Genomic DNA, 23146 nt, shown 5'->3' on the forward strand with positions numbered 1-23146 from the left:
ATTAAATGTTCAAATATCTTTTTAATATTGCATATTTATTGACTGGGTAGCTCATGGTAGTCCCTAGCATACTCTTGCTTGCCTATTCGTTTACCCCAGGCTAGAATTCATATCTGTTGACTCATAGGTGAAGTGGTGTCCCTTGTCCAATTCCTTTCTTGGCAATGCTTCTCCCCTTCAACGTGCTCCTACAAGAAGAAACTCTCCATGATTATATCATATTCCTCAAAAATTGCTATAACAAATTATTGGTCATAAAACATCATAATGACTAGCTACCATTTCACTTATCATGAATGAGTAACCATCTTTCCAATATTTCTAATAACAATGTAATAACATCATAATAAATAACTAACATGTCATCTTCACATGATATCCTAATGATTAACCATCTTACCACTTCACATGATTATAACTAATTTTAACAGTCAATTGAGTTCACATGGAAGCTCAATGACTATATAAGCAATTTGAATTTGGAAAAAATTGGGATGTAACACATTAATTTTTCTTTTTTTGATATCCCAGGGATATCTCTGTGATCCAACAACCTTTGCCTTGAGCTCACTTTTTACCAAGTTTTTGGGTGTTGAAGAGGCAACCTGAGGCGATACTAATCCCCTGGAGGTGGCAAGCCATGCTTGAAATAGTAGCCCCTAGGTTACTCCAGCCGGTGTGAGCCAAACTTTGGACTTACATGGGTTGAACCCAAAATCTTAGCATGATCATACCAAACATTTGAGCTGCAAGGTTGTCTGCAATAAACACTAAAATGATATTACTAAATATAGTAAATGTTATAATAATAATAATTTTAATTATTTTCATCTAACTCATTTTGTTTTTGATATTAAAGCAGCCAAAACTAGGGGGCTGGCCTTTTTACAAAACAGTGACAGTCCAACCAGCAGACTACCAACAAAAAAGCACATTACCACACCACCCTTAACCTTAATAATAAAAAACAAGCATAAATCCTTAGAACCCCAGCAATAAGATTCTTCATAACCATAATAGTACTACTACCAGCAACCATATAAAAAATATCAAAATAACCACAGTTATGAAAGTAGATAAACCACTTAAACCTAATTAACATATATGATATAACTTCTTAAAAGTATAAAGTATAAGGCCATGCAAGGTCAGTTAAAAGTATCAAAGTTGGAACACCCCAACATAGAAGAGTAAGAAAACAATAAACAATCAACAACAAAAAGGCTAATTTTTAGCCTTCTCTTTTCGTTTCCCAGCCAACAACACATTTACCTAGTCTTCAACAAGGAAACCATAGAGTAGTTTAGAGTTCTCTGTCCCAAGCCCTTCCTCTTCTTTCTCTTGCAGCAGCAGTTGAAGGGTGGTGGCCGCAGCATGAGTCACTTACCCAACAAACTTTGAAAGGGTTTTGAAGCTCTCATCCAGAGTCGAGAACCTCACCTTAAGCTCATTTAGGTCACTATTTGTATCCGTCACATTCTCAACCAGTATGAGGCAAACAAGACAATTCCCAATGGTTGGGGGGGGGGGGGGGGGGGTGTCTTTTTCCTTAACCTGCAACACATAGGAGTTGGATAAAAACTACTCTTTTTCTTTCCTCCAGGGGAGGAGGTAGTCATAGGTGAAACATCTTTCGAGGCTGAGTGTCCAGATAAGTATCATGGCTGAAGTTGTAAGGCTTCACAACCTCCTTCATCTTCGATTTTCCTCCCTTAGAACCCGAGGTCTCCTCTCCAATCTCAACGTTCCTTTCTTCCTCATCCCCTTTCTACAAATTCCTCCTGGCCATCTCTTTTATTGGAGGGTTTTTCTTCCCATTTTCTCCAGACCTCGACACCTCTCCCTCCATGTCTAGATAACTATTCACCTTCTACTTCCGTCTAGCTTGAGTTTTAGCCAACCTAGCCGACCTCCTATCCCTCCCCAATCTCCTCTTCAGAACCTCCAAGGTTGACATCGACATTTTTTCAATTTTAGGCTTTTTACAAACAACTTGGCTCTTGGCAATAACAAGTTTGTTTTTCTTTGGGTTTCCCGATGGGGTAGGACTAGATGAGGTTGAGGGGTGGGGGCCCTGGACCCTCCACCACAACCAATTCTCAAAGGGTTGTGTGGGGCCGAAATATTATCGACAACGCACATCTAGGACGACATAGAGCAAGGTGGAAATTATACAAACGGAGAATAAGACCTTAAGGAGGATGGTAAAGTTCATTCCCTTAATTTTTTTATCCCCAACTTCTAACACAGTATCTTCAAGCTCATGAAATGGGAAAAAAGGAATAGAGAGAATGTCATGATTTCAAAAATGATTCAGCAAAGGAAAATGATAATAGTAACTCATTTTGTTTCAGGAAAACTCAATTTTAGTTTTTGATGCAATGTTTTGGGTCCTAGTGCCTTGCTCGAATGGGTATTTATTTGCTTGTTTCTATTAGGGGCCATCATCTGAAAGTTGACAAGAATTCGGGGAATAATTCCTACACTGGTTGCTGGGACAAAATCCTGCGTTACTTGCAAGGCTAGGACACAATCCCTAGCCGTCGTCGTCAATTTTCCTACTTAAATTCACATTTTCAAGCCCTACTTTTAGTATTAATCTAGCATAATATTAATCTACAGGTGGCTGCCTTTTGTGAGGGTCTGCAATAGGGCTATAACGAGGTACAGGTTGTCCAAATCTACCTACCTGAGACTATCCTAGATGTTGTTGGATCTTAAGAGGAGTATTGGGTGAAGTTTTGCAGAATTGTTAGACAATTTGGGCAATTTTTACCTGTACACCTTTAGGATAAAAACCCTAACCAGTAATTTGTGTATCACCTGGGAGATTGGGGTTATATTCACTTGTAAAATATACAACAGCCAATGTGTTCTGGACTATGTTATATGTTCACAGGATTAAACACCTTGAGGATAATGGAGTTTCAGATAGGAGAATGCCCAATGAAAGTATAATCAGATCATAATTTAATATATTTAAAACTATCTATCCACATAAAAATGCAGCAGGGGGAACAAATCCACTCCAACCAAAAGAAAGCATCTTCAAAGGGTAGATCCTCATGACTCAAGAAAATAAAAAGCTCTTCAAAGCTGCCCTGAAACGGTTTATTAGTGAATATCAGAATAATCTAGATTATGAAAAGAATCACTTTTTAAGCAAGGATATGTTGGTTCCCTTAATTCACAAGGCTTTAGAATCTTAAATGATTTTAAGAGGACTAGATCCATAAGAGAAGTGAAAAATATTTTTTCTGAAAAATCCTTGGTTTGGTGATGAGTGCAAGGTATAAAAAGGGAAATCTGAAGTTGGGATGGATAAAGAAAGTAAGAGTACAAAAAACTAAAGGTGTATAAAAAGAAATATCAAATATGTGACCACAAGGAGGGTGGAGCTGATTATCCATGAAAAATAGAGCCCCAAAAGATTTTTGAAAGAGCTACCAAAAAGAGAAAACAATATTACAGGTTGGCAATGGCTTGAACACATGGAATTGTTATATGGATATGGCTAGGATAAACATAGACCCTTGGCAGTCAATTCGATCAAAGTAATGAGACTCAGACCTGACTTGGAATCGGCAAGGGTAACTTGACTCGTGACCCTGCTCAGACTCGCCTGTGACTCGGCAAAGTGACAAAACCCTTGAAATTTAGAGATTTTTTAGGATTTAAAGAAATTCCATGCACCCATTATTGAATAAAGCTTAAAGACACAATAACATCATGATATAGAAGGTAATTTAATCATATACATAACATACATCGATTACATAAGTACAAAGGTAAATTTTAGATGTATTAAAAAAATTTTGAAAAGAAAAATTAAAAATCAGACGAGTCAAATGAGTCAACCGATTAGCTAGCCGAGTCAGCCAAGTCGGGCAAGTTAGCCTAGTTGACCCGCCGAGTCAGGGTCATGGGTCATTTTGACCCTGTTGAGGTAACTCGACAAGCCAAATTGAATTTATTGAACTTTTAATTATTGAAGGTATCATTTAGGGCATAAAATGGTTGGCTAGAGGGTGTTGTGAGGTTTTCACACTATTGCCTTAAAATTTTGGGGACCCCCTTTTTTTGATCACCTTAGCGAATTTTTTGGAGTTGTCCAATTTTTTTTTTAATTTGAAATTTTATGCTTTGGACACCTTCGGGCCAGGAGGGATGTGGTTGGATTTCTTTCTTCACCCAGTCTTAACTTGATTTTCCAGAACTTGTAATTTTATCCTTAGGCCAAGCAAATTTCAAAGACAACATTTTCGATGGTTAGAACAATATTTGGCAAGAGAAATTTGCAATTTTTTTTTTTTGGACTTAGACGAATTTTAAAAATTGGATGTAATTGTATAATCTTGAACATTTTCAAAATGAAACTTTTTTAAATTTAATTGTTTTGGAAAATCTTGAATTTTTGGTGAAAGGAGAAAATTTTGTGGTAGTGAAATTAAATTGGAAAATCGATTTTGAATGCTAGAAAATGATTTATTTTGGTTAAAAATTAAAATTGCATTGCAAAATTGAAGGTGGGCTTAATTGCAAAATTTTGCATTAAATTGGTTAAAATTGCCTCGAAGATTTTTAAAATATTAAAAGAGATTGGTAAATTAAAATTGAAAATCGATTTTAGCTTCTTGAATCTGATTTTAATGATATTTTTACTACTAGAACGTTATTAAATGAAAATTTTAACATCTCCAAGGCTTTCTTAATTTTATTTTGCAATTTTTGATCACAACTAGCAATTAAACGGGCAAATTTCACTATGGGCAAAATTAATTTTAGCATAGCATTTAAAGTTGGGCCATTAATGAAGCACTAATTTAATTTTTTTTTTTTCTCCTCTAGGGCTAGTCGGCCAGCTTGAGGGAGTGAAGGGAGTGTGGTATAAGAGGGCTCCTCCCACTCTCATTTCTTCATTCCATCACAACCTTCTTCTGTGTCTGGCGATTTTGCAAGGAGCAACTTTCTTCTTTGTTTGGCGATTTCTCTTGCAAGGAGCAGCTTCTACACTTGGCAATTTTTCTCTTGGGGGCAATTTCAGACTTTGCGATTTCTATTGGAGCAGATTTTTATTGCTTGGTGCCATTCTCCTTCCTTTGATTTGGACAAATTTCTGCCCTAGACGAGTCAAGGAGCAAATTTGAATACTTTCCTTTTGCTTGGCGATTTGAAGAAGTCTGATTTTTCTTGCTAAGGCTGCGATTTCAATTTCAGGTCTGGGCAATTTCTTTTGATAGAGGATACATGATTGGAGGTCTGATTTTGGGCAAATATGTGCAATTTTAATGAGATCGAAATTCTGAATTTTTGCAAGGAGGCTTGATTTCCTAAGGTCCGAGGCCGGCTATTGGTAAAGGAAAAATTAAGGTAAATTCAATTCATTTTAGAGCTGAAGATTGGTCTAAAAGTAGATTTTACTTCTTGTTCTTGCTTGGTTTCGTTTCCCTTATGTTCTTCTTGCATTCATCATCCATGACTTCATCATCCCATTTATAGGTTGAAGTTTGGAGAGATAAGTGTAGATTTCACGATAGGACACTTGGCAAGGTAGAAATAAGCTAGACCGCCCTAAGTTAAAGTTGGGAGATATAAGTGTAGTCCATCCTAAGGTAATGAAAAGGCAGAAATAAGTGGTAGTCCCATCTTTAAATTGAAGGTTGGAGATTGATAAGTGTAGAGATAGGACTTGGCGAGGCAAAAATAAGCTAGATTTCATTGATAAAAAGAAGGTTGGAGATTGATAAGTGTAGTTCATATCTCTTAGAACGAAGGGGTAGAAATAAGTGTTTTAAGATAGTAGATGTTAGTGCAAGCAAGAACCCAAAGGGAACGAACATCAAAAAAGACAAGGAAGACATGATGCCTAAGACCACCTTCTTGAAATTGAGGCGAATAAGTCATACCAATATCGGCATAGTAAACATGATCCAGTTAAAGGACAGGTTGAAGGAACGGCAAATCCCCATGGCAAAGAAAATTTACAAAAGCATAATTGTACACGCAGCAGCCTTCCTTCCTACCTTGCCTTATCCAAAATTGGTAATGAAGTGTGCATCCCGGTTTGATTTGGTTAGTAAGTCCATCATTTTTGATGAGGGGAAGAGAGTGTTGGCCAACATCGGCAAACAAGTGGTTGAAGAAGCATTTAATATTCCCCAGTACAAAGGCATGACAGTAGTAATGATGGATCAGGTGGCTAAATTATTCCAAGACAACTAGGAGGCTTATTTTGTTCATCTGAAGCAGGTTTGGTTGCACGAAGGCAAGAAGGGAGTTACTAGATCATCAAGGCTCACTATGTTAGATTTCAAATCAGAATATGGCGTTCTCATTGTGCTTCTTAGCTGGATCATGGGCCTAGCTCAAGGTATGCAATTCGAAAATTGGATGTACTTTTTTATTGATGAAATTGAAAAAGGAAAAAGAAGATTTGATTGGGCTAGGATCATAAGTGAAAATCTAGAATTGCAACTTAGGACCGTGCAAAATCAAAAGCAATTCTACATGGGGTCCTATCTGTTCTATCTGATTTCAAGATTGTATGAAAATCTTGTACTTAAGGCCTTAGGGGTAATTGGTAATGGGCCAGGGCAATGTTTGGTGCATGAGTGCTATCCACAACTTCACTTGCACAACAACAAAGACTAAAGATATTTTGTGATGCCTTTGCCATGAGGATAGTAAGGATATTACAAGGGACAACTGCTAAGAGGCTTTCATCAGAGGCAGAAGCAAAAGTCAAGAAGTATGGGAGTCGGTTCATCCAATTTCCACAATTCACTTATATTAGAGTAGTAGGAAGCACATTATGTCCCAAGAGACTTCCAAGTTACCCCCCCGACAAGGTAGTTTTGATGGAATTGGCTAGGCAACTTGAGCATTATGACAGAATGATGAAACTCAAAGGTGAGACAGGCATTACCTTCTCATTTGGAATTGGCAATGATAGTTGCCCCAATCCTATCGCTTTTGCAATTGCGGAGAAAGAATTGGAATGGTATCATCTAGCATGGTATAGAGCAAGGCAAGGATTTGATCCTAATGGTCTTATCAAGGCATCTCATGGGAATACATTCAAACATGTTCCTACTATAGAGGATTTCTGGGCCAATGCACGGGATGACTTTCACGTGAGAAAGCTAGCTTTCTCAAGATTGCCAATGAACATGATGAGGGCAATTAGATGGAGAAGCCTTGATATTCTCAATCAACTGGAAGATGATGAAAATGTGTTGAGAGAAGATTATGATATAGTAGATGGAACGGAGTTGAATCCAGTGGATTGGGATGATCACCAAGATCCTTCCTTGGAGGCAGTTACAAGAGCAATTGATTTGCACACTGAGTTGTGGTACAATAGGAAGTTGAGGAAATTACAAAGTCAAAGGGTACACCTTACTTATGAGAAGATGAAACCAAAAGAAGGTTCAACAGAGTCGGTTGGACAGAAGGGTGAAGGAGGTAGCCAGTGGCAAGGAATAGTTAGAAGCAAGAAGAGAGGTTTGGAGGTTGAGAAAGGAAAAGAACATCGAGAACCTTTGGCAAAGAGACAGAATTCAGCGCCATCAAGAGAGAGCATAATTGAGGCTAAAAGCCAAGAAGATAATACAAGTGGACAAGGGGCCGCAGTAGAGGTGAGCTCTGATTCAGAATCAAGTGGTTACAGCGATAGCACCGAGTACTCTCCTCTCTCGGAGATCCAATGTGGAGAAGATGTGACAATCATTAGCGAAGAAGAGGATAGGCCAATTGATTTTTAGGAAATAAGCTAAGCACCCGAGGCCGTTGGTGATGCTTTGCTAGTCGAACCGAATCCAGATTTGGGGAGATGCACTGCACCATTATGGTTAAGGAAAATGCTTATGCCAAGAGGCAAGGTAGTGACTGTTTGAATAGTTGAAGAATCCAAGGATTAGTAGAAAAGGGTGATAGCGAGAACCAAAAACAAATAGCATAAATGGTGGCAAAGGTAATCAGGAGTGACAATGATGGTCACTGAAATGTTCAAATTGCTATACCAACAGTTAACAAGGCATTGGATGAGATTGTAGCTCAGGAATATGAGATAGTAGAGCATAACTTGGGAAGAATCACGGATGACATGGAATGTGAGGAGATCTAGGAAGGCATCGTTTTAATCAGATAAAGGTTGAGGAAGGAAAATGAAAGGATTGTAAAGTTGGAGGTCGAGAACAAGTATTGGAGAGTTTGCTAGCCTATCCAACAGTTGCACTAGGCAGCCCTTCCTCAAGACAACAGGAGCAACACAGAAGAGATATCGACTCATTGCGTGAAGTCAAGGATTGGATCCACGATACAATCCGAGATGGGCGGAATTTCTTGCCTTCCTTTTTCTCGACATTTAGGTCATTAGTGGCTATTAGAGACAAATTCAGAATATTTGAAGGTGAGTGGAAGGATTTCCTTCCATTCAAGAATTTAGCCATTCCCAGGCTACAGGCATTCATTGAGCTATCGGAGAAATATTTGGAAAGAGCCAAATTGATAGATGAAGGAGGATTGAGTACGTGGAGTCTTGATTTGTTGTCTTGGCTATTAGATTGAGAATACTTAAGGAGGTATAGAACGAAATTGCACAACACAGCCCAGGCGTTGACACTTCCATTTCAACCATGATGAGTGATGTTGGGGCTGCGCTTGATTTTGAAGATATCAAAGAGGAGAACATCAATGAGACAGAATTCGGATCGAGATTGGTTGAGTTGGGGAACGTTGCCATCAAGAAGAAACATTTGGGCATGCTTGCCTCCCTCAATGCCTTTATCGGATACGCAAAATAATATGAGAAGGATCATGAGAAAACATTGCAAGCAGCGAGCAACATGATGAATTCAATTGAGATCAAGATGAAACATACACTTTGCCCTCCCATGAAGGAAGTCAACGACAAGCTAACCAAGTTCATCACTTTGGCTAAAAAGATGAAAGAAAAGGGTAGAACTATATTAGAAGATCATTTGATGTAAGCCCACGTGGCAAATTCTCCTTTTTCTTGCGTAGGATAAGTGTTTGATTTTGATTGGCTACCATTTTGGTGCCTTCTCATTAATTGCCACTTTTTCTTTTTTTCATTGGTCCATTGATGAGGTGGCATCTTCTCATTGGCCGATGAGGTGGCAACCCTAATTAGGGTTTCTTGGATCCAATCTGGATTGTTGATTTTGCCTTTTTATCTCTACCATCTATTGTAAATTTTTACCTCTACATAAGGCCATCTACTCTCATTTGTAAAGGGCCAGAGAAAATTGTTACTAAGATAATGCCAAAATCACTTCTCTTTATCATTGTTGTGACTTGCATGGTGATTAAGAACATTTGGTGTTATTGCATGTTTTCTACTTCCAATAGTTAATGTTAGATTTCCTTTGAAGTTGTTAAAGTAGATTTCATTTTTGCGAAAGTTGCTAAGTAAGAATAAGAGTAGATGGATAGTTGCATGGTGATATTAGTGGATGTTTGATAGGGATTTATAAACTAGGCCACTAGCATCCTAGCGGCTTGTTAGGAAGCCTTGCATGGTAATCTAGTCATTTCCCCTTGAATCATTGCATTTATGGAGGTGGAACTATTGGTTAGCTTTTATTAGATTCAACCCTTGTCCATTTGCTAATTTTTCCATTCATAGGAGTAGGAGTAGAGTAGTGAGTAGTTTAGTATTTGGAGCTTTGAGGAAGGAAGTAAGGAGAAGCATCATTGGTAGATGCACCCCCACCATCACCACCATCAACATCATTTGGCACTTGTATATTTTATAAATCCATCATCATCACCATCACCCCAAAACCCAAGTCATCCTCAAATGAACAGCGTTAAGGCCGCCTATGTGATTACCAACAAATCACATCGATAATTGAGTTAGTATCCACAGGTGTAAGAACATTAGAGTTTTTCTCATGTCTTCATGAGTATTAACTTTTCAAGAGAGGGATTGAGTGTTCGACATTCCGTGTCAAGTATTCAATCGCTATATTTTATGTAGTGGTACAAAACCAACCTCAATAGAGGGAAGGCACATGATATGGATTGGCTGGAAGTAGAACAATTAAAATGGGGTATCAAGGTCCTTGCACTTCATATCAATTCATATATAATAGTGTCACTCAAGAGGACTTGCCAAAAAATTGAGTGATTGGTGTTGTGAGTACTTTCAACAAAAGTGGCAATATATAAAGTCCATCAAATTATCGCACTATTATGGTTAATCCCCTCCTTGAGAACTTCTTTGGAAGCATGGTTGTGTGCAAAATAGTTGTTGGGTAGGAAAAAATGGAAAAAGAGTTAAAGGACAAGTTGGTTTGATACCAAAACATTTCACCATTACTACGGTGTTACCCTTAGGTTCTTGGTTGAGAAAATATCAGTGTTCCACTTATCATCGAGGATAGGGGGATGTTAGGATGATTTTCTAGGATGGGGCGACAAAGGGCCTAAGTTCAGGGACAATTGGATGATGTTGTAGGTACTATGTACTATACATATAGTACTTGAAAAACTACTCTTGAAATATCCTTACTAAGGATTTAACAACAAATATATTTAATTCTAATAACAACACAGATGTAACTCAAACTTTTACAACGAAAAAACTAACATCAGACTTGAAAAAGAAAGCTACAGCAGAAAAGTTTTATTATTTGGTCTTAGGATAATACTGATCTCCATTATTCAAACATGCAGAAATTTGTAATTGAATCAGACCCTAGTACCAAATATTGATGCCATAGATCACCCTTCGTTGGAAAGAAATAGACAAACTTGTTGTAGAGATATTTTGATGTCTGATATGCAACACTAAGGAAGAGATTAGAAGTTGTTGAACAGTTGAAGTGCCAAACTTGGTTGGATGTCCAACATGGTAGGATGGGGTTTGCGTCCCAACTGATGACAGGCTTGTAGAACAGTAAAAATCAGAATAACGATAACATAACCCTCTTTTAAACTTGATGTTTTCTTATAAGGTTGCCACAACCCTAAAGCCAATACCCTAATTAGGGCACTGGAACGTGAACTTCACTGCTAAGCTAAAAACATAATAATTTCAGCCACAACTTCAAAGTTTGGAATAAATAAAATGATTCTCTTTTAATTCTCATATGGCCACTTCTATGACTGAAAATTTAGGGACTTAAGTGAAATTGGTCCCGCCACCAAAATAATTCAGTTTCCTCCTTTTTCACAATTTGCCTAAGTATTGGAGGATAAAGTTTTTACGCTTAGTGAAATAATTTTGACAGTCCTTGCTTCCCAAGATTGCTGGACCACAAGTAATTGCAAGTTTGGGTGCTACAATATTTCTTCTCCTTCTGAAGAGGCATTAGCGAGTGGCAAGCCCTTCCATTTGATTAAGTATTCATGTAGAGTCTTGTTCCTCAATTTCCTTTCTCTCCAATCAGCAACATCTTCTGGTTCCAAAACTAATTTCCCTTCTTCATCCAATGGTGGCAACTCAGGGAAAACTACAATCTGCTGACCCAATAGCTTTCTTTAGGTAGGACACATTAGAAACGTTATGAATCCAGCTCCCTGCTGGCAGTTCCAGCTCATTAGCAACCTCCCCAATTTTCTTTAGCACTTTGTATGTCCCATAGAACCTTGGCTTCAACTTTTCCGTTCCACTATTCTGTAAAGTTGATCATTTGTAAGGCTGGAATCCTAGGAAGACCAAATCCCCTGCCTGAAAAAACCTTTCAATTCTATGCATATCAACATACTTTTTCTATTGATTCTATGCTAGCAAAATGTTGTCTCTTAGAACCTTAAGTATGTCTTGGTAATTCCAGATAGTCTCCTTGGCTTTTGGAGCCCTACTATCTTCAAATGCTAAGTCTATAAGTGACGAAGCCTCATATCCAGATAGAGCCTTGAATGGAGACATAACAATGGTCATATGATAGGTAGTATTATAACAAAACTCACCCAGATAAAGCCATTTGACCCATGCATGCTGCTGCCCTGAAACATAGTTCCTGAGGTAACCATCCACTCATTTATTAACAATTTCAGTTTGCCCATCTATCTGCAGATGGTAGCTTGTGCTAGGTGTAAGTTTAGTCCCCACCAAACAGAACAATTCTTGCCAAAATATGCTCATAAATCTGCTCTCCCTATCACTGACAATGGTTTTAGGCAACCCGTGTAACTTGAAGACCTGAAAAAACAAACTAGCAACCTGAGAAGTAGAGAAATCAGTGGCAATGACAAAGGAATGGGAGAATTTGGTTAATCCGTCCACTACGACAAAAATATAATCCTTTCCCTGCACCTGCGGCAATCCTTTAATGAAATCCATGGATATTCCTTCCCGCTTCTGTTTTGGAATTGAAAGAGGTTGCAAAAGACCCATAGGAAAGGTATGTTCTGCTTTATTTTATTGGCACACCAAACATTCCCAGACATATTGGAACACTTCATCCTTTAGTCCCTTCCATGAAAACCACTCTCACCTCTCTATAAGTCTTGAAGAACCCTGGATGCCCTGCAAGGGGAGCATCATGGAGTGCATGCAAAACATTTCATTTCAATTTAGACTCAGGTACATGAAATATTCTATTCTTGTAATATATCATATCACCTAAGACTGAATATTTGTCTTCTTGCACTTTTCCCTCTATTGTTTCACAAGCAAAAGTATTTTTAGCATACTCGGTCAGCAGCTGCATTTTCTAATTAGCAGAGACTTCAGCGAGAGAACATAGAAATGCTCTTCTGGAAAGTGCATCAACCCCCACATTCTTTTTCTCTTTGACATATCCCACATTGAAATCATAGGCCTAGATCTTATTGGCCCACTTCTGTTGGTGCTCATTAAGATCCTTCTGTTCCAAAAGGTATTTGAGACAATTATGATTAAACCTTGCACCCACCAAATACTGTCTAAACTAGGCCAAAGTGTTCATGATAGCCAACATTTTTTATCATAAGTGGAATATAATTTTTTGGGGTCTTGGAGCTTCCTACTTTCGAATACAATGGGATGTCTATACTGCATTAGTACATCACCTATTTCCTGACCCGAAGCATCATGTTCCACCGCAAAAGGTTTTGTGAAACTAGGCCAAAGTGTGCATGATAGCCAACATTTTTTATCATAAGTGGAATATAATTTTTCTGGGTCTTGGAGCTTCCTACTTTCGAATACAATGGGATGTCTATACTGCATTAGTACATCACCTATTTTCTGACCCGAAGCATCACATTCCACCGCAAAAGGTTCTGTGAAATCAGGGAGCGAAAGTACTGGACAAGAGCTTATGATATCTTCGAGCTTTTAAAAAATAATATGGGCTTCAAAAGACCATTGGAAAGCCCCTTTCTTTATAAGATCAGTTAATGGTGAGGCTAGCTGGAAACACCCTCTCACAAATATTTTGTAATAGCAACACAAACCCAAGAATCCCCTAAGATCAAAAATGTTTTTAGGAGTAGGCCACTTGGAATGCATTGCCATTTGGAATGCTAATCATGACAAAGAATGACATCTGAGCTGAAAATTAAAAATAATGAGTCACATTTGAGTAGTAAAATTATCAGAAATAGATGCTGCGTTCAACTGCCAGGCACTCCCCATAGCCTGTAGCTGTTTAATAACTTCAAATATTTAATACCAAACAAGCTGAAAATAGGCATGGTGGTTCCTAATAATTGTTTCTCTCTGGAATACAAGGATGGGTTTGCATTAGCACAAGCTTCTGGACGGTTGGATGAAATTGAGTTAGAGTTATTGTAAAGATGTTTAATAAATCATTTTGAAGATATTTGACAACCTAAAATTCTTTGTGGATATGGAATAATTAAAGGAATGTTCTTATCATTTGTGAAATACTAGAGATTATCATTTTTGTTTTCAGGTATAAGTTATAACGAGAACTATTAATTTAGGTATTAGTTTTTAAATGACAGAAAAGAGTTTACTTAGGAGTTCTGATCTTGGAGGATTTCTGAATTTGTATAGAATTTAGGTTGATTACTTATCAAGACATGGACTTATTATATTTAATGTTTGATATCCTTTCTGGAATTAAGTGCAAATTATTTCCAAGATATAATGTAGTATCAGGACTTTTACCAATGACTGTCTGGCTAGATCACTGGTTCTGTTTCATTTTGTCCTTTCGTTATGTTTATCTCAGCTCCTTTCCTCTCATTACAAGATTTGTAAACTCTGATTACTTAATACATCTATAGAATTGCAGTAAATGTCTTCCGAACAGATAATTGATTTTCTTTGTTCAGGTTCCAATGGCAGCATCAATATCGTAGACAATACCCAGATGAATTTTTGCAGAAACCTATGACAAAGTATGTTTCTATTTCCGTTCCTCTTTTATATGTTTTATAAAGTTTTATGTTATCTAGAGTGATAATGGGGATTATTTTGGCTTTAGGGAGAGAGAAGAGCGAGCAGTGGACTTTACGCCAGCTCCAAGAGTTACAGAAGCTGACAAATTAAAGGACAAAAGGTGTTTACAAAAATTGAACTACATCATTGTGAACATTGCTTCATCTTTTCCATTGAACATCATACACTTTAATTTGTTAAACTTTGTAAGGTAGAGACCATAGTAACACCTTTATATTGCTGTTTAGTTACAATTTTAGCCTTTGAAACAAGGATGGGAGATGACTCTAAAGACTTGTAATGTCTTGTATTTTGTATCAGTATCCTTTTTCTATTGAATAGTTGGTTTCTTGTACAGGTCACTACACAGGGCACTTGATCGCAGACTTTATCTCATTGTCCATGGAACTCCATATGGTGCATCAGGAGATAATCCTGTATGGCACTTTCCAGAGAAACTATATGCTAAAGAAGAAACATTGCGTAAGGTAAACTACAGAAAATATTCTGAACTAAGACTTTTGGTTGCTTTTTTAAGCTATTTCTCAAGGGTAGTAATTAAGATATGTGCCTGCGGTGTTCCTTTCTCTGGACAGTGTGCAGAGTCTGTCTTACAATCTATAATTGGAGATCTCTCAAATGTATACTTTGTTGGCAATGCTCCTTGTGGCCATCGCATTGTAGAATCCAAGCAATCTGGGCATAAAGATCCATCAAACTTCAAGGTACATGTCTCCACTGGTAAATTGTTTTCACTTGCCAACCAAAGCAAGGGTAATTCTGTTTTATTAATAAGATTGAATATTATATAATTTTAATATTCCGTTTTATTAATTATAGAAATAATATAATACGTGTACATTGCAATTAGGTATAAAGCATTTAAAAATTATTTTTTAGATTAAATTTTGTGTTTCCACTCTCTTATGTGTATTTACTATTGATGAATAACTTTAATTTCCTTAGTAATGTAAATTTTGAAGGGGATATAAAATTCAGAAAACTGTAATTAACCTTAATAAATTTAAATATTTACCTTTTTTTAATGCACTCTAAGAAAACCCTTGTTTTTTATTACATTCATTTTGTATTATATGCAGCAGAAATGGGAGCCCTGATTTGAGATTCATCACCAAAACCTTAAGGAACCCAAGACTGTTCTGAACCTGAACCCAAACCCCTACAAGAATGGTATTTTTCCTACACTCCAGCCCATACAGGTGAAGCTAGTAACATAAGTTCAAACTATCCATGTTAGAAATTCCACCAATATCTTCTCAATGGTAAGTTTGTGATGATAGTTGGAGATGGCCTTGAATGCCTCCTTGTACTAGGAAGATTTGATTATCTCTTTGCTACAATCTTCCCATGCATTTTTCTCCCTATATGTCAATGAAATTCAGCAAATCTAGGGAGGATCTTAGTACCAGTAGAATGTTTTGAAGGACTTTTAAGTACAAGACATGTACTGTGTTTTGCAAGGTAGTTGATTGAATGACCATTAAGGAAGGGTATTAGAATATTTTTAATTTTTTTAGTATCTTGTTATATTTAGCTAGTTTTAGTTAATGCTCAATTGGGCTTTCTTTTTAGTTTTTCTCAATTTAATCCATTTTAAGCTACACTTTTATAGTGTCTGTAAACTCTATATAAAAGTTCATTGTTAAATGAAATAGTAGCAGAAATCTACACCACAAAGCAGGGGAAAAATGAAACAGTTCGTGTATATGCTAGGAAACTAAAAGAATAAATAAATAAAATAGAAAGTAAGCCGACAGATGGGCTGAAAAAGTGATGATTCATTGAAGGACTATGCCCGGAGTTAAGGAAGAAAATGAAGATTGTGCCGCCATCATCATACATCGAAGCATACAATCGGGTGATGGACTTAGAGAGTGAACAGAAAATGAAAAAGAAGAAAAGTAGCTTATTTGACTTAGATGACGCGTCTTCGGAAGATAGCAGTGGTGACGAAAAGGGCAGCAAGAAGGTTCGAGCTCTCCAAAAGGATATGATTAGAATGATGAAGGAATTTAAGAATATGCAAAAAGAGATGAAGGGAAACGAGCTATGGTGCACAAAATGCAAGACAAAAGGTCACTCGAAGGGATCCTGTTTGAAGAACCAGTTCTGTGAGATCTGCCAAATTATGGGACATTCCATAAAAGAATGCCGTTTCAATATGAAAACAAGAGGGCATCAACAAGTGCTCCTAACACAGGAGGCTTCCGTGTCAGGAGGAAGCGGAAACACCAAGAATGATGGTGCCACTTCGGGTGGGTACAGAAATAGTAGAAGAGGGCAAAACAACAATACCAACAACGATAACAACAATAATAATGGGGGCTGTAGCCGAATTCAGTATGATGTGAATGGCCGCTCGATAGTTCAATGCCGAGCATGCAATTTGTTAGGCCACTTTGCACAAAACTATACATCAGCCAATACACCAAAGTTGTTATGTTGATGGTGCGGTCTTGGAGATCATGAAGATACCAAGAGCCCAAAATCAGGAGTGACTTTGATCAGCATTGGTGTGGACGAAGAAGAAGTCTTGGCAATCACTCGTAAACAAGCAAAATTGTACTCCAACCCAATGGAAGAAAAGAAGAGATTGGAAGAAGCGCGGGCAGAAATTGAGAAATCAACGCAGGCAAAGAAATCACAATTGAAGGACATTACCGATACCTCAACAAGGAACTGCGCAGAACAAAACATCATATGATAGATATTACAAATTGAAATACCAATCAAGTTAAATGATCTGATCCTCACAATGCCTCAACTACGGACAATACTCACAAACATAGCCCCAACTGCTAAATTACCAGGAGAACATGGAAGGGAGAAGGAAAGTGGAGTAAGGCGGACCCAATGTTGCTAGCGCTCACATCTGGATGACATCCGGTGGTTGTAGAGATGAGTACATTAGGAACAATCCTTTCAGACACAATTGTGGACGGAGGTTTAGGGGTAAACGTCCTACTAGAAGATACTTGGAAGAAGTTGGGACAACCAACATTGTGGCCACTTACGTTCCAATTACTAACGGCGGACCAACAAAGCATTAAACCTCTCGGGATCCTGATGGCACAACCAGTGACTATTGGAACACAGTCATTCCTACTCGATTTCGTCGTTATTCCGCTGAAGAGGAGAGGATATGATGCCATTCTAGGCCGGGGATGGCTTGTACAAGCAAGGGCTAAGCATAATTGGAAGAAGAATATACTATCAATGGAAAGTAGTGGATGATGATTCATTATTGATTAACACACACAAATGGTGGGCGAAGAAGCCGTATCATCTAATTCTGAAGAAAAGGATGAAGGAAAGCAGCGATTGGAACTCAATGAGGAAAGAGTCCTATGGTTGGAAGGTGGATCGATGGACGATGATTTGGATTTGGTGAACGACCTTTTCCACTTGCAGATGAAGGATTACGAGCTCTTTTTGAGCTGTAATATGTTAAGGGTTGACGAAGGTGAGAAAGAAGAGAGAAATCAATGTTTGAAGGAATACATAGAAACGGAAGAAGGAAAGGTGGTTACGACAAAAGCTAAAGGGAAGAACATAAAATACGAATCCAAAAAAATGAAATATTCCACCGTATGGTACACAATAAACGAACCAAGCAGAAAGAAAATGTTACGTCGAACCACGGATATAGTAGAAAGGCGCTGGTAGCAAGGAAAACACATCATATGGTCTGCAAGGAAAGAAAGAGGAAGGATTTAATAAAAACTTCAGAAGTACAGAGTGAAGGTTTTAAAATCAAGAATACAGTTAGACAGCAAGGAGTGGCAGCGGACGGAATTCATGGTACCGAGTGTCGAGAACAAGCTTGGCGATATGGAAAACCTGAGGGAGAGATCATGTAACTTAAATAAACTTTAATGATTGCAAGCACAAAAGCCCACGAAGGTCACACAGAACAGGCACAAAGTGTAGCATGATAAACACCTAAAACTGAACAAGTTCCAACCAAGACAGCTGGTGTTGAAGTATGGTGGATGGAATGGAATTAAACCGGGGAAGTTTAAAGTCAAATGGGTTGGGCCATACCAAATCCAGGAAGTAGGTGATAATGGAGCAATAAAGTTATGGACATTGGACCGGCAGGAAATTCCAGAAACAATGAACGGTTCCAAGTTGAAAATATATCATGCGCGACCTATTCCGTTGTTGAGGAATATTGAGGAGCAGTAAAATTCAGTGATTTAAAAAAAAAAAATTTGAAAAAAAGAAGTTATTAGAGTCACCATACGGCCATCGTATGGTCCCCGTATGGCAAACTAATGACCACCATACGGCCAAGGAAAAGGTAATATATGGATCGTACGATGGTAGGGAAAAGAAGACTGTATGGTGGCAAGACAAGCATAGAAAGGTCAGCCGTACAGTGGAAAGGAAGAAGGGTGAGTAAATGGTGAGGATCGTACAGTGTATGGTGAACAGAAGAAGGTGCTAGTGAAAGAATTGTATGGTGGATCGGAAGGAAGGCAAAGCTCATATGGTGTATGGTACAAGAAGGTGAAGGAACAAAAGTTCATATGGTGATTTGGGAAAGATAAAAGGAGGCAAAGCATAGGCCGTACTACGTACAGTAGAAAAAGAAGCAAAGCACATATTTCGTATGGTAAGAGCACACAAGCCGTACGGTAGACAAGCTAAAGCAAAAAAAAAAACCCCATACAATGCTGCATTTGTACAGAGAAGTCAGTACGGCCGAAGGAGAGGTAAAAGATCTGTATGGTCTAAGAATATAAAGGGAGGAGGACCGTATGGTATGCATAGTAGAAGAGAGAACAAACCGTATGGCCGTAAAGAAGAAATCAGAAGGAAAAAAGGGGAAGCGTACGGCCAAGGCATGAAATAAAGAAAGAGCCATTTTTCGCACACCAAGCAGGAAGCCACTACACTGGACGGCTAAGACAATCACAAGAGGAGATATCATTCAGCAAGGAAATGTTGTAGCCGTACAAGAGAGGGCTGTACGGATCCATATGAACACTAGGGAAGGAGAAGAATTTGTGTACAGGGTGATAACTGACCTAATTAAGCAGAAGAATAAATGGAGTTTGCAAGAAGGAGGTAGTGGAAGAAAAACTTAGAGGAAGAATCTACAACTTAGAAAAAAAAAATGATGATAAATAAAAAATGTTCAAAATGAATAACGCATGATGCCAAAGGGAAGGGAAAGAAACAGGTAGTAAAACATAAGCAGTTGCCAAAAAGAATGTGGAATCAGAAGGAAATCACAAAAATGGTATGTTCCATGGAGTTTTGTGTGGGTTTGAGAGTGATAATTTGGTCTTGGTGGCTGCCCCTTGACCCTGCTAGGGGTGTTGTCCCCTAGACCCCCAGTCACTTCAGTTATTAGTCATGGAAAGTATGACTAGTTGATGAGACCTGGAGCTGCTGCAGGCATGAAGTGTCTGTGTACCAAAGGTGGAGGGAATGACAGAGCAAACCTTTCAAGAGGGGTGATACGCTTGAGGCACTCAGAGTAGGTTTTGGACGTGAGGCTGTCTTGGTGGATGCATAGAGAGCTTGGGAGTAGTTGATCATCCAGTTGAAGGCAGTTCAGTGACACTTGGCTTAGTTTACCCAAGAGTTGGAAGCAGAGAAAGCGGTACGAGTGAATATTTTGTAATTGTCGTTTGAAGATGATTTTTCTTTTTGGGGGGGATCATGTTGTCAGTAAAGTTATAAAATAGCCGATGGGTAGATTAGCATGTAGTCGGTAAATTGTTATGTAGCCGATGGGCCCTTTCGAGAAGGTTCTTCACGAAGTATATGTACACCATCTGAAATCATTGTAGTCATCGGCACAAGCACTATGTAATCTCTTCGGCATGTATGCGAATAATAAAAGGAATACTTCTGTGCTACATATTCTTGTCTATTGTCTACATGCATTCATAAACCATTTACCCCATACGGTAAACAACACGCTTGATTATATATTCGATTTTGTGCCTTTGTGGCTTTTTGCTGAATTCTTAATTGTATGCCCTTGTTGATGTATAAGGGTTTGGAATTTCTTTTGCAATTTAGCTGCTGAGGTATAGCTAAGTTTGCCCAACTTCTCTACTGTTCATCACTGTAGCTGAGAAGTGTTTTCATTCCACTATTGAAGTATAGTGGATTCGATATTTGCTGAATTCTCCTACTGTGTTTAACTGTGGCTTGGAGAATCTTGTTTTGATAAATTTTGGAAGTGTGGAGACTCATGTTTTTCTGCCTAAGAAGCTGAGTAGGAGTATGGAATTGATATTGTGTGTCTACTGTTCCATATATACCTACAGCCAAGGTTGTAACATAGGCTGATTATATTGAAGGGATTAGGCATCAATTTCTTGGAAGTTCAGATGCAAATTACAACCCTTACATTGAGTTGGGACGATTGACAAAGAGTTGTGAGTCTATGCTAAAGGCCTGCGATATTACCCAACAAATCATGTCAAGGAAAGGAGTCACGCCTTCCAATTGGTCTCCCTACTAGCTGCAATTCATATAGCTGCTTAACTGATGTGGGCTACTAGAGGGATGGTTATCATTTGCAAAGGTTGGGCATTGAGGAATCACCATAATCAATAAGGAAGCATGCTGTGAAATATGGTTTGATTGAATAAATGTAGTCCAGGTGCCATATCTATATTTTATGATTTTTGACTATGCTTTCAAAGAACTTGCAAAATAAATTGTTGAAGAAGTTTAATTTGGCTATAATTTATTATCTTTTCAAAACTTCCCGAAATTGTTGATTCTAATATTCATTGAAAATAAAGCAAATACATTATAACTATTTGGAATTGCAAAGAAAATAAGTTGTGTTCAATAATTAAGTTGGAAGCCAGTTCGGGTCTTTACAGTGGTATCAGAGCGGTTTCCTGCCAACTTACAGGAATTGGGCTCAGTTATTACTTTGGTTAGTGCTTGGTTTGAACTGTAGTTAGTACTTGATTTGTTATTTTCTATATCATGGTTGACAATAGGAGGTTTGTGCCAGGTATGCACTATACCTGAAGGGGACATAATTCGCCACTCAGGGAAGGTGAACCGGAGATTCAGTTTGGTAGTTTGGGTGGTTCTGGTGGTGTTGGACCACAACCCATAGATGCTGAAGTTGATAGAGATGCCCTGCAAGCATTTAGGAATATTGCAGCCAGACAACAACAGATGACAGGTGTATTGCAGCAGCTGTCTAATACTCTGCAACAGATAGCACTTCCTCGAAGACAAAGTAGGGAGAGAGCTTGAGATGTTTTTGTTGGTTCTCATAGATCTCAAGTCAAGGATAGAACACGAGATGGTGATAGGTACAAAGATGCAGATCGGGTTCGAGTTGAGGATCGTGGTGGATTAGTTGATAGAGCTAACATACATGCTAGGTCATAGAGGCCTACGTTTCTGAGACATGAGGTGGATGCGGTCAGTATTGAGCTTGAGGTCACTCCTTTTGCTAATGATGTGTTGGCACACTTTACAAAGTGGGATGCTTTACCATAGGCGATTAAAGATCATTTGAATTTTGATACGTTCCTTCCTAACTTAGAAATGGGAGCATTCCAAAGCAAGGTCGGGACTTGAGAGACGACAACCTCGATAGAATGAGTTACAACAAGTCGCTAGTAAGATGACTTTGGAGCACTTTGATGGTACTAGTAGAGTTATAGCTCGAGCATGGATTCATAAGCTCGATACATATTTGGCTTTGCATCGTATGTCTGAAGTAGAAGCTATGAGATTTGGAGTGTTGCATTTGGATGGAGCTGCCCATGACTGGTGGTACCATGGGTTGGTTTCTTTGCAACATGATTAGATCACTTCCTACCAGGAGTTCGTCGATTGCCTAATCGAGAGATTTGATAGGAAAGATCCGGAGGTTTACTTTCGTGAGTTGGCTCAGCTGAAGTAGTCTGGTGGATTGGAGAGCTACATCAGTGTGTTCCAAAGGCTTTCGGTCATGGTTTATGATATTTTAGAGCACAGACGAGTGATGTTATTCATGGAGGGATTGACTGAGCACTCTGTGGATTGGTGAAGTCATTGGACCCATCTTCTCTACAATTAGTGACGAGGAAGGCGTGTGACTTGGAGTCCTCTTCTTGAAGTAAGGTTGCTTCGAAATCTTCTGCTCTTCCACTTGATGATGAGGATCCCCACCAGTTGTTGAGGACAAGGGCAAGTTAGTTGGGAGATCTAATGACACTTCTAGAGAAGATTTGAGGTGGCGTCAACTTTTCTTTTGGTGCAAGGGGCCTTTCTCTAAGGGGAGCGACAAATTGTGGTATGTGGGTTTACACTGATATGATTGAGGATGAGTCATCACAACAGCATGAGGATGTCGAGGAAGATGATTATGCTGATGATAGAGTTTATACAGTGATGAGTATTTATAGTTTGCTATTTGACTCATATGTTCATGATTTGCATTAGGTACAGAGTTGGCTTGAGCCTAAGTTGGACTATTTGTAGGATGATTGGGTAGGCATAATGAAGGAGAGAGTGTTGAGATCTCCTATGAATTCGCCAGTTAGTGATGTTTGTTTACTGCATAGGGTAAAAAGCTTAACACATGTATAACATGATTCAATTCAGAACAGGGACTTTATTCATGTATGCACTTGCAGATTACAATGACTACCATGATCAATGATCCTTCCAAAGTCCATCTCAGACGTGTACATATACCTTTCCAAAGGGGTGACTAAAGTGTCACGCGCCCGTTTGGATACTACTCTTCCCTGTCGGCTACACTATACATTTTACCGACAA

The 23146-nt window shown here is 38.5% G+C and overlaps 1 protein-coding gene across 3 annotated transcripts in view; it reads left to right on the forward strand.

Moving 5' to 3' along the window:
• The window catches only part of DECOY (decoy), a 108958-nt gene that overhangs the window by 36032 nt on the left and 49780 nt on the right, over positions 1-23146 (forward strand). For all 3 annotated transcript variants that reach the window (XM_089792364.1, XM_089792353.1, XM_089792371.1), the window contains exons 2-5: positions 14257-14322; positions 14409-14483; positions 14721-14850; positions 14959-15087. In XM_089792364.1, the coding sequence (XP_089648490.1) occupies positions 14257-14322; positions 14409-14483; positions 14721-14850; positions 14959-15087 (400 nt within the window). The remainder of the gene's footprint in view (positions 1-14256; positions 14323-14408; positions 14484-14720; positions 14851-14958; positions 15088-23146) is intronic.

Source organism: Cupressus sempervirens, chromosome 1 (genome assembly GCF_028749045.1).
Source record: "Cupressus sempervirens isolate cs-2001-9-10 chromosome 1, ASM2874904v1, whole genome shotgun sequence".
In the NCBI taxonomy this organism is placed as follows: domain Eukaryota; kingdom Viridiplantae; phylum Streptophyta; class Pinopsida; order Cupressales; family Cupressaceae; genus Cupressus; species Cupressus sempervirens.